Here is a 13,237-nt window from a genome sequence, read left to right as displayed (position 1 = left end):
CAATTTACATTGAAAGATGAAATGCTTCATATATAAAATAAGAAAATTGTATGGGTGAGCTACATCAACACCGAAACCAAGAAGGATATCCTTCTTGGAGAAGAAGAATTGCTTATTTAATAACATAGCCTCAACCCCTAAAATAAACCTGAAAAATAGTTTCTACATGAGTCAGAAACTATTTTTCAGGTTTAATCATTAAAGCCAGAAGACATTTCTTCCATCCCTCTTATCATGCACGTATAGCTTACCTATTTGATCCAGTTTCGGTAACAAGCAATCCCGTCTCTCCAAAGAAATCTCCAGTTTGTAAAGTTCGGATAACTGTGTCGTCATCACTTGGTAGATACATTTACATAAGAGAGAGAGAGGTGGAGAGAGAGAAGGGATGTCTCGAATACATTTAATATCTTATTAATCGCGTTCCTATGATGCGTAGTACAGGCGCGTAGCCAAGGGGGGGGGGCGAAGGGGCGACCGCCCCCCCCCCTCCTTAGAGCATTTGTTTTTTGTATGTTTTTATGATATCGCTAGTAATTTCAAGCTTAGATGCAAGTTACAAGGCCTGGGAAGTGCCATTTCCAGCGATCTGGGAGGCATTTTCAGCCAAAATTTTCGTGTACGCGTAGCGCCAACTTATGGTGGCGCTACGCTTAGATAGTTTTCAATGCCGAATCTACGGCTCTGATATTTTACCTACAGGTTCGCCCCTCCCTTGGCAAATTCCTCGCTACGCGCCTGGCGTAGTAATGGTCAAGAGAATGCAAATTCGTGCATGTTGATATAAAAAAAATTTTACTTGAACGATATGTTAGTAAGGATAATATTTTAAACAGGAAGTCAGTTATTTTACGATGCAAATTAAGCAGGTATATGTTTATGCGAGAGAAGCCGAATGGTTTAAAACTTACACATGAATGTCGGGTGGCAATCCAATTTACAATGTTAACTTATTTTGGATCGTTTTTAACAAGTTTGGTAAACCATTTCAGATGGGAATAACGTGGATACCTCCTGGATGGCAACCTTATCTTACTTGAGGCTTAGCAATCGGGAGGTTCCGGGTTCGATCCCCGGCCGGGTCATAGTAAGGTAGATTTTTCATCCAAGAACAATCTACGGATTTCCCATCTGACATGACTTTCTAAATTGAAAAGATTCCAAATTTGAGTTCAAATGTTCAATTGGAAGCCAACCGACGTGTAAATTGTAATCCATAAGCCCTTGCAGGTTCCTCCTACATTTGTGGTCAATTAGCGTCATAAAAATAACTGCTGATTATTATTATTACGTTTGGCCGACCAGGTATCAAACGCACAACCTCCCAAATACTACGTCCTATTGCTTCTAACGCCAACAACTCTATACCCTCGACCAGAGTAACGGTATAAATAATGAAATCCGTTCCGAAGATACAACTGGGATGCTTTACGATAAAGAAAATACCCTTCCAATTAGTTGCATATGGTTTGTATATAGCAAACATTCTTGGGGGGGGGGGGGGTGTCGGCTTTCATAAATCTCATGTTTATTATCTTATGCTTACTTTAATACTTCTAGTACGCCATCTGATATGATGAACATCTCTCTCGCAATCTCTCCTTTCCTACAGACGAGCTCTCCCGGTGTGGTTATAACAAGCTGCATACGTAGCACGAGATCATGGAGGAACTCGGGCTCACATTCTTGAAAGAATGAAACCTGCATAGGCGCATTTATGGAAAATGGAAAATATTATTATTATTATTATTATTGTCATGTGTGTAAGGCTTCATGAAATTAAGAGATGGGAGATAAATTTATATATCAATGTAAAACTTTTAACATTCTACATATTAAACACCATCAGTCAATACAATATCCTTACATGGACTTATTTGGAATGTTTACTATGTTGTTTTGATTCGTTAAGTTACGTTTCATTTCGTTACGTTACGTTTCTTTACGTTACGTTACACTACGTTTCGTTACGTTACGTTTCATTTCATAGCGTTACGTTAATTTACGTTACGTTACACTACGTTTCGTTACGTTACGTTTCGTTACGTTACGCTACGGAACGTTTCGTTTCATTACGTTACTGTACGTTTCGTTTCGTTTCGATACGCTAAGTTTCGTTACGTTACGTTTCGCTACGTTACATTACGTTACGTTTGGTTTAGTTCGTTTTGTATTGTGTTGTTTGACGCATACTGGACTTTCCATTGGATTTCGAGAATCCGAGGACAGCAATTCGAGATGAGTGATGAAACGGGAATGTTGCTTGCAATGTGTAACGTCGGATGACTAGTCTTTTGTTATCTTTGTTCCATTAGCTTTCAAGATCTGCATTGATTTGCATCAATGCCATGAGACTTATGACCTTAATCGCAGTAGGTGGTCTGTGCTTTTTTCTCTATTATTTCAATACTTAACTTCCCATTTATAATCATTTTATTGTTGTAATACATATTTTGAAGGGTATACATAAACGAGATAGTAAACCTTACCTTCTTAAGCGTCTCTAAGTTGACATATATAGCGAGCTCGGTTCTTAATTTCGTCGGTAGCATTTCGAAACATTCATCTTCATTTTGCCGTACCGATTTACCTCTTTCGAATAAAATCAGCAAAAAATAAACAAAACCGAGAGAGAAAAATTTGTTGTTCATATTAACATTTTATACTCATAGAAATTTGATCGACTTTTTGTCTAAATTATGGCATCATAATTCCACGAATATTGCTTGAAATTGATATTCTGGATGCAACACTTATTATGTAAGAGGCAAATATTCCATACTGTTAGATGAAACCCCCATCCTCAATATGTGAAGATGCGGTTAATAGAGTCATGGAGCTATTTCGTTAATAAGCTCCAGGATAGAATGTAACTTATGTTGACTAATTAAATCCACGCACTCTCTCCCTACAGTGGATCACGATAGGTGGTCTGTAAATATCGCCATGGTAAATGTTCTCTGTAAGCTAAATGTGTCTTGTTTTTACTGTATCATTGAAACATGATATATATTGGAATGTAGCCTACGCTTAGCTGTCAATTAAGGATCTCTGCATGTAGAATTTCGTCGAATGCAACTTTCTTTGTAGCAATAGAATCGTCCTCTGTGAATGTAGCGAGTTAAAATATCATCAACAAAAAGAAAACCATATTATTTTTTTTACTGTTGATTGACTATCTCCGTGAGAACACTAGTTTGGCCGAATTTCATGGAAAGCTTGGCTGGTAATATTGTTTTACAATCTAAGATATCTCGAAATGTAAAAACACACACACATGTAAAGTGTTCTTTGACGCACCTGGGAATCCTAAACGAGAACTTCGGAGAGATAATATGCGTATCATGGAAATGGGGTGTTTACCGCACTTATATGATGAATCAAGTAGCCTAAGCGTTTTATACAAAGTTTCTGAAATAAATTATTAAAATAAAATAAATCATAATTAAACAAAACTGTTAGCAAACTGTTTATCCACTAAAGAGCCTGTCTGTGTAAGAGAATGTGTAAAAATAAGTTGGCCTGACGTTTCAATCCTAGCAGGATCTTCTTCAGAGGCTGTATATATGACACGTATAACAATATACAGAAGGGACAAATACACGCACAGAATCAAAACTGAAACACAAACATGCAAATACAAATACATATAAAAATATAAATATAAATACAAATTCAAAGTGGATAAGGAGGATCAACCGAAGGGATACAGTAACAGAGCAGCTGAAATTCAAAATAAAAAAATAACTGTAACGTAAGTGGGCCTTACGTTATAATAAATATATTATTTGGATAAAAAGTGAAAGAGCTCTTATACGCTCGCGATACGTATATAGAGTACTACGTCTTTACTGGTGTTTACCTTGTCCAAGTGTATTCATACCAACCAAGTATCGACTTCTGTACTTCTTTGGGGACCTGGTGTTCTCGCATGTATTTCTTAGCGTTATCCTTTTGACAAGAAAAAAAATAATAGGGGATAGAGAATGTCATTTTATAGCATCTTTACATAGGTACTCTCATTGTGACATAACTTCAATATAATTTATATACTGTTACATTATTAAGAGTTACCACAAAAATATTTTGAAGAAAAGTTAAAAATATAAAGTATTGTAATTCAGTAAGATCAAGGCCTTCAACGTGGCCTCACTACACGACTTTACAACAGTTTATCCGGTGTCATTATAGTAACTTGTCACCCAGCCACACAAATCGAGTGTACCGAGTCTAAAATTCAAATATTCGCTTACAGTGCACTGCATGATATAGTGCGCAACATCTGTCCGCGTTTCCCGGGGGGTAATATTTTACAGGGTGCAGTCAGAAATCCGGCGAACACAATTAAAATAACTAGCCTGTATTGACAAGTTACCTAGAAGGTCCCAATTTATACACCTGGGGTAAAGGAAGGCAATCGAGGTCAAGAGCCTTGCAATGACACAGTGTAGTGATCAGTACAGGATTGGCGAACCAGCAATCCTTAGACACTCAATTGCCTTAATGACGTTGACAACGCTCATATGGAAAGCCGTTTGAACAATAAATCCAGAATTTTAGATATCTGAATTCAAACTTCTGATATCTGTAATTGAGGGTGATTTGAGATTTCTGAACCTTTAAGTTAGATATCTGAATTAGAATTTGAGATATCTGAATTAGAATTTTGGATATCTGAATTAGAATTTGAGATATCTGAATTAGAATATGAGATATCCGAATTAGAATTTGAGATATCCGAATTAGAATTTGAGATATCTGAATTAGAATTTGAGATATCTGAATTAGAATTTGAGATATCTGAATTTGAATTTTGGATATCTGAATTAGAATTTGAGATATCTGAATTAGAATATGAGATATCTGAATTAGAATTTGAGATATCCAAATTAGAATTTCGGATATCTGAATCAGAATTTTGGATATCTGAATTTGAATTTGAGATATCTGAATTTGAATTTGAGATATCCAAATTAGAATTTTGGATATCTGAATTAGAATTTTGGATATCTGAATTTGAATTTGAGATATCTGAATTTGAATTTGAGATATCTGAATTTGAATTTGAGATATCTGAATTTGAATATGAGATATCTGAAATAGAATTTTGGATATCTGAATTAGAATTTGAGATATCTGAATTTGAATTTGAGATATTTGAATTAGAATATGAGATATCTGAATTAGAATTTGAGATATCTGAATAATAGTTTGAGTTATCTGAATTCGAATTCCAGATATCTGAAATTGAATTCAATATATCTGAATTAGAATTCGAGATAGATACCTGACGTGCGATTGAGATATCTGAATTGGAATTCGAGATATCTGAAATTGATGGTTTTTTGAGATATCTGAACTTTTAATTTAGATATCTGAATTGGAAATTCCAGATATCTGAAATTTTAACTCAGATATCTAAAATTCTTGGATTATATATTTGAAACGGCTTTTTCACACTCTCAGGCGATATATATATATATATATACATATATATATATATATATATATATATCAACGACGCCAACGTTGCTTATGTTGCAATACATTATATAGAAACAATAACAGATCCGAATCATTACGTGATAATTACCACCAATCGTTCGAATTCCATTCTTCTCTTGTTCCTCTGATTAACAACCGCTCCAACTTGACCTTTTGTTTTATGAAGAGAATGATAATAAAAGTCATACACATCTGTGAAACTTTATTATATCTATATAGCGTGTGAGAGATATATATGATTCATCTCAGTTTGACGAATGTTAAGCCCGCATGCAGACAGTTTCGACTGCATGACATGATTCCTTACGGGTAGAGAAGCCCGGATAAGTTAGTTAAAAGGGGTCGTCGCGTCGCATGCAAGAATCACGAACATCTCTTACTAGGATATCTACAATTATCATCCGTGAATTTATAGAAAAGGTACTTTTAATTTTATAGCCATAGCAAATGTACGATGGCTTAATAGGGACATAGGAAAGGCCAAATCTCAAAGTTTTGACTTTTTGGCTCAAAATTTGGACTTTTTTATCTCAAAACTTACAAACTCTCAAAAAAGCTCCAAAAATTTTGAGTTTAAAAGTGGTCGAAATTTCTGTTTGTATATACCTGAAACATACCTACTATGGTGGCGAATACAAAAATGCCAAAGAAAAATCCCAGGATCTGTATAAGGTACCTGGAAAACAAACAAAGTTCGTATGTAAGTCATTTTTGCTACTTTTGTGCTTTACAAACACAATGAAAACACTTGCCTTATTATTAGTTTTTTTGGCGGATATCCAGAATAGTACAAAATACACTGCTAAGACGCACCATGGTACTATTATTGTGCAATACTTTGCAACTTGACAAACGTACGCAATAGTAATCCGGTATACACGGTTGGTGACGCATTGTAAATGAGTAAAGTACCGCAAAGGGGTGTGGGAGAGGGGACGGTAGAGGGGAATTTCAGTAGTTCCGCTTTTCCACAGATTTCGATGTAGATATGATATGGGATGGGTGTATTTATGGGATAGATACTGAAGGAGGGGTATCCCCCCCCCCACACCCCCGTTTTGTCTAAAGCAAATATGCATAAGCTCTAATGATTAAGCGAATCGCTTGAAATACAATGCACTTAAGCATTGTCTTAACTTGTTTGATAAATTTACTCCAAAGTTTTATGTTTCCCTTATACAGTTATTTCAACGTGCCGCGCAGCTTCGGGTTGGATCCCGGGGAAGGGATATTGGGACAATACAGGCCCCTTTTCTGATAATGATATTTCTTTTTTTTTTGCACTAAAGATAAGCTGAAAAATATAGTTTTGCTCAAATCAATCTGCAGACTCTTTTGCTGCGGTTCGCTACAGTGAGGGAAGCGTGAAAACCATATTTTGTTCCTAACCAACAGCTGCAAGTTTCCACGTCACCGGTTTATATATATTTTTTTAAATGTCGGATGATTTGTGATAGTCTACATACTATCATGCACGCGTCTTACATTAAATAATAGCCTATACTATACCAAGACGACTCGGAATGAAATGACGTTGGCCGATCGTTTACGACATTCCTGTTTTATTATGTGGCCAGTTACACTTCGTTGATGTCGATGTATAACTACTATAGTATTATTTATTAGCTCTTAGAGTATCGTCATACTCTTTAAAATTTACGATGACCGTTATGGTTAGGCTGTAGTCTGTCGGGTCTTTTTGATATAACAGTTGTTTAGTGGTTGTAATGTCATTTGGGAGGAGATTGGAAACAAAACGGAGACACTAAGAACTATTTAGTGTCGTTCAGTGGCGTAGCTACGGGGGGCGTGGGGGGGGGGGGGGGGCGACAGCCCCCCATGAAAGCTTGTCGCCCCCCAGTCGCCCCCCCCCCCCACTGGGATTTTGGTTGTCGAAAAAAATATATATATAAAAATAATAATAATAAAAAAAATAAACAAATATATTAGGTCTGAATGGTCTCGAATCTCCATGATGACCACTCATGAACCACCCTTCGACCGCGGACCGGCAGTAGGCTATAGTTGCTGAAAACCTTACGTGACATAGCGCATAGGCCGAGAAGTCTACAGTAGTCGCGCTGTACTGAAAACGCATGTTAACGACCGTCGAATAATTTAATTCCTGCTCTACAAGACTACAACACACATAATGTTTACTACTGAATCTGTGTGTTCGACTGTTCGGGCAAACTTTGCCTTTGTCACTCTTTTTTTTTATATATCCATAATCCGGCCCCTACAGGCCATTCTCGCCCCCCTGACCAATACCACTAGCTCCGCCACTGCCGGCCAATCAGTCTATCTCCCTAATAATATTTCAGAAGCAATCTTTGATGTCAGTTTGACATATAGTTCGGTCATTTCAGTATGTTACTTGCCTGAAAGCCCAGTCAATCTTTCTTTATTTTCCACGCGCAATTTGCAGATTTGTCGAAAAATGTCAACGCCGGTGTCAAACTCACAAAAGATATGTCATGATATTTCAACTAACTTACCAGATTGTTTTTTTTTTCTATTTCACTAAACTATTTGATGACCATATCAAAACATGGGCTCTCAAAATAAAGGATGTTGAGAAAACTTAAGAGCAGCTTAGAAGGCCTGGGAAGTGTCATTTCCAACGATCTAGGAGGCCTTTTTAGCTCAAAAAATTCGGTACGCTGCGCGCCAACTCGTGGTGGCGCTCCGCTTAGATAGTAACAAGAAATTGGTCAAGCCCCCCCCGGAAATGTTCAAGCCCCCCCCCCAGCGCCCCCACTGAAAAAATCCTGGCTACGCCACTGGTGTCGTTCCTAGTCTTCGGGTCAAAACTCAACAGCGCTGTCTATTAAATATGCATAGAATCAGTGGAAGTCAGGAGAGCCAGGTCGGGCCCCGGGGTAATAGGTCACCGACCGGAACGCCATTTTAAAGTCTTCATTTAAACGTGTAAAAGTATATAATGAAAATGAAAGTAAGAGATTGTCTATACAAACATATATATATATATATATATATATATATATATATATATATATATATATATATATATATTGTCTGTCGCTATAAGCTATTTTGACTCTATTTCGACAGTCTAATAAACGACGTGCTAACCACATTTAACAGAAACATAAACTTAAATAATTTGTGATTAACAATTATATACGTACTGTTCTATCGACACAGGAGTCGGTACATCGCCAATCGCTGTTAAAGTGACGGTTGACCAATACACCGCGTTCAAGTATTCGAGGATGCTGTTTTCAACGGTGTTATTCCCTAATGTTATGTCGGTCGAAAAATTGAGATGACGAGAGACGATGCAAAAGCCCGTTGCTACCAGATGGATGACGAGAAGGAGAAGATGAATAAAATTCAAGATTCGAAACAAATTAGGATGCGTGGACGCTGCTTCTGCCTTGAAGGCGAATTGACGAGCTCGATAGATCTTGAGGACTCTTGGGAATCGCAGAATCGGACTGAACACGTTACCACTAAAGATGCAGTAAAGCAGGTTAACCGGTATAATCGAGAGAAGATCGAACAAGAAGTACCTACTCTTGAGATACTGTCGAGCTAACAGTTGACCATCGCGAACCAACAAACCGTGCTCCATGTAAGCCGTTCTAGACTGAACGAAAATATCAGCGAGGTAAACGAGATCGAACAGACAATCCATAGTAATCCATAATGCGTAACACAACTGGTCGAAAGCCTGCCACGCGAACCTGTTGAGCGGTAGCCACAGATTATAAATCACTGCAATTGCCACCAACAGTAGCCAATAAAAGATCAAAGTGCCATCGGGGTCGATCACAAAGTAGTGGCATGTTTCAAAGTCATTTCCCTTTTCGACGTCGGCAAAAGCAGCCGACTCGTCGTCGTCGTCATCTTCTTCGCCTTCACATTGTTTCGAAGCCGCCGCCGCCGCTGTTGCGCACGTAGAGGTACGTTGAGTCGTGTATCTAGCGATGAAAGAGTCCATATTAACGGTAGACCAATGGCTTCCGCGCCGATTCCGTTGTTGACGACGCGTTTGACCATTCTGGGATTTAGAAACCGCTCGCATTACCTCCTCCCAAGTCGAGTTTTTTCGGACATGGCCAGGTGGTGAGGACGTTGGTGATTCCATGTCCTTGGTCCAAATATAAACAGAAACAACACGTCGTCAGGATTCCTGTTTTTTTTCCCCTCGAAATAAGAGTGTACACACGAACCGATGAATATTTCCTCCTCTGTCCAACGTTACTGAAGCCTACTTGATACCCCCATACGACAGAAAATGGTAGACAGTTTTCGACCAATATCTGATAAGAAAAAAACCCAACATTTTGCAAAAGATAACAAAACCAATCACGTCACTAAAATGATTACATGAAATACTTCCGTTCAAGAAGTCACAATCAATAATGATTTCGAGGAATATCTACTTTCTTTATTTTTTTATTAGAAGAAGAAATTAGTAACAGAAGTAAGTTTCATTCTGCACCAATATTTTAACAATATATAGGTAGGTAGGTCTAGTCCATAAAGCACAACTGAAAATGTCGCCCTGATTGGTTACTTATAGAGATAAAAATACTGATGCCAATTGGAGGCGTGATATGCCGCGTGCCCTGAAATCATTCACATACCATCGTTAAGCATCGTTAAGCGTTTAATGGCGGTGCTTCTATACGTTGTACTATAGATAATGACATAGACGTTTGTCATTTCTTTGTTATCGTTCATACATTATCTGTCTACCATTTGCTTCTGTCATATCTATTTTTATATCAATCAAAGTATGTGACCATCGGGTTTAATAAATCTGGAGGATTCATGACAATTGGGCGCGCGCGTACCATGCATGGAGGGTCATGTGATGTGTTCCAGGGTGGTACCAAACTGATATTTCTCTGTAGCAGTTCGAGAATAGTGTTAGTGACTTCGTGAAAGATTTGCACCAAGACGGATCGAACATGGGAACTAACGGCATAAGAAGGTACTGGTACTTCAGGCCTACGAAATAGTGCTAATATTCTAACGTTAGACATGCTAGCACAGAACAAGTACAGATACATTGGGCTTGCAGCGGGAAATGTCGATGTCTGAATTGTATTTCAAGAACGATTTTTTGTCGACTGCGCAACATCTCAACGGCATTTTTAGTGAATAATTAAGTTGAGAGTGTCGTCTGGAACATCGTTAAAAGGATTGTCTGGTGGCCCAAAGAAGTTACCTTAAAAAATAGTAAATAATTTTGCAAACATGTTGTCAAAGTATGAGAACGCTAATGTTGCGTTTGACAGAGAAACGATTTTTTAATCGTTATGGATAGACATTTCAAATATGATTTGAACAGTACAATACGTGACGTCAGCTCTGCCATAGCAGATTGCGTCATAACCCACACTCCGCACAGTACCTATACGGTAATCACAACAAAAACAGCGTGTGTATACAGATAAATTTCTTCCTTAATTTCCGGTGAAATTTCTTAAAAATTAGATATGTTTTCAAAAACTCCTTAAGCCACCATGTACTTGAGCGGTGGTTCCGTGGTCTTTGTGTAACACAAGGTAAATTTTAACAGCAGACTCTGAGTTGTTCAGGCTATACATCGCGCTATCCAGCTCCAACGCGAAAAATGTTCGCATGTAGGCTGTACTCAAACGTTGACAATCGGACAGTTCTGCGAAGCCTAAGCTTTTCAGCGCTATATTCTGCTCTGACAACGATTCGATCAATTTCTTCAATAATTTCCGGTGAAATTTCTTATAAATTAGATATGATTTAAAAAACTCCTCAAGCCGCAATATATTTAGTAGATCGGTGGTTTCGTGGTCTTTGTGTAACACAAGATAAGTTTTAACAGCAGGCTCTTCGTTGTTTGAGTGTACTATGTGTAACGCTATACAAGTACACCAACTGAGCATCGTAGTATATACGTTCGCGAGTATGTACGTTATATATATGAGGCAATTCAATGTGCTTACACGTGAGTTAATTTGCTGCGGAATTGGGAGTGCTAACTTCAAGTCGCCTGTTTTGCCTATCTGCAAGCACTACGTCAAACACCATATTGAAGCGTTCGAACAAACGGTAATTTTGGTGAGAAACTGGTGAATTTGAAAACCAGATTTCTACAAGAAGAAAATGTCGAATGGGGACAATTTTTACATGGTTAGAAAGAGAAAAATAATAACTACAAGGACAATGTATCAAAATCTTCCACCAGACAATTCCTTTAAGTGTCGTCTGCTGTTCGCGTACATAACTCAAATCAGTAGTTCCACGGTTGTCAAGGGTGAGCGTTCGGTGCTGTGGGGAAATGTTAAGTTCAGTGCAACCACGGAATTCTCCATGGAACAGAGCCTAATGCTGCTCGACGGGAATATAGTTATCACGTTAGGCTACAGGCACGGTTATTGCTAGGTAACGGGTGTCGTCTGCTGCTCTAAGCACGCATACACATTTACGTACTAGTTGGGTGGAATCATCATGCGTAATGGGGAGAGTAATATATTAGTACCACCCTGGAACACATCATATGAACCTCCATGCATGGTATTTACTGTGTGATAGTTTCTCCAGATTTATTAAACTCGATGTATGTGACATCATGCCGACCTAATGTTGTACGATATACACAAGTTGATCATTCACAGATACGTGTAGACTAAGGGGTTTTATTTAATTTGAGAGGGGAGCTGGGATGGGAGGGAGGGAGGGACGTTACACCAATGTCAGTGCATGATGTCCGTCCTAGTGAGGATTCTAGGGGAAGGGGTATCCCGTTCGGAAGTTGTTTTTTTTTTTTTATAGTAAGAGGGTTTAGATTAAAAATAGTATAGTGCCATATCATTTATAAATTTTGTGTAGTAAAAGCTTCCGTTTTCTTTTCGTGTGTTAAGCCTTTTGGAAGAAAGTCTGATTTTTTTTTGGAGGGGTTGGGGGAGAGGGGTGGGGATACTGCTGGTCAACATGTCACCTTGGTTACTCCATATTTGATAATAATCTGGTCGTCGATTATAAATTCTTAAAATGAAATTTACTTTGCAATTTAATGATTGCATTGATGTTATTGTACTTAAAAAGCCAAGGTGACCTAATAAAAAACCGGCAAATTTGATATAAAGTGGCCAATTGTCTAAGGCGTCGGACTCGTGATCCAAGAATTGGTGGTTCGATTCCTGCCTATAGTCCATTACGTTGTGTCCTTGGGCAAGATGCTTTATACCACTCGCCTCTCTCCACCCAGGGGTTAGATGGGTACCTGTGAGGTAACTTGTCATTGAGCGCAGTATATAACTGCAGCCGACTGGAGGGATTGTCTCTTGGACATGTTATCATTGATCAGGGGTAATATAACGTCTGTAAAGCGCTTTGAGACCTAGCGCTGGTATAAAACGCTATATAAAAGGCAAATATTATATTATATGTTACTTTCCAAAGAAAACGAATGATCCCAGTTTCAATACAATTGTTATGATGAGGCCATTCACTTAAGATTTCAAATTTCTGTCATGCAGAACACGGTCGTATCACAGTTCAACGTTGCGTAAGGAATGATTTGTATATAGTATTCAACCAATCATCAATCAACAGTTATCTAATTGTAACAGAATACAAAACATCGTGATGTGGCCTTCACCATCAGCAGAGTCAGATGCCGGGAATAGTATTCAACCAATCATCAATCAACAGTTATCTAATTGTAACAGATTACAAAACATCGTGATGTGGCCTTCACCATCAGCAGAGTCAG

General features: G+C 38.1%; 1 protein-coding gene across 1 annotated transcript in view; it reads right to left on the bottom strand.

Moving 5' to 3' along the window:
* The window catches only part of LOC139980496 (cyclic nucleotide-gated channel alpha-3-like), an 18,163-nt gene extending 8,108 nt beyond the window's left edge, over positions 1–10,055 (bottom strand). Inside the window, exons 1-7 of the mRNA XM_071992149.1 lie at positions 8,658–10,055; positions 6,123–6,181; positions 5,594–5,655; positions 3,863–3,951; positions 2,490–2,592; positions 1,547–1,701; positions 252–338 (exon numbers count right to left, since the gene is read on the bottom strand). Coding sequence (XP_071848250.1) covers positions 252–338; positions 1,547–1,701; positions 2,490–2,592; positions 3,863–3,951; positions 5,594–5,655; positions 6,123–6,181; positions 8,658–9,619 — 1,517 coding nt within the window. The 5' untranslated portion in view covers positions 9,620–10,055. The remainder of the gene's footprint in view (positions 1–251; positions 339–1,546; positions 1,702–2,489; positions 2,593–3,862; positions 3,952–5,593; positions 5,656–6,122; positions 6,182–8,657) is intronic.
* Positions 10,056–13,237: the final 3,182 nt, after the last annotated feature.

This window comes from Apostichopus japonicus, chromosome 15 (assembly GCF_037975245.1).
Source record: "Apostichopus japonicus isolate 1M-3 chromosome 15, ASM3797524v1, whole genome shotgun sequence".
NCBI classification, from domain to species: Eukaryota; Metazoa; Echinodermata; class Holothuroidea; order Aspidochirotida; family Stichopodidae; genus Apostichopus; species Apostichopus japonicus.
Note: the sequence above shows the minus strand (reverse complement) of the source record. Positions and strands in the feature narration are given on the sequence as shown.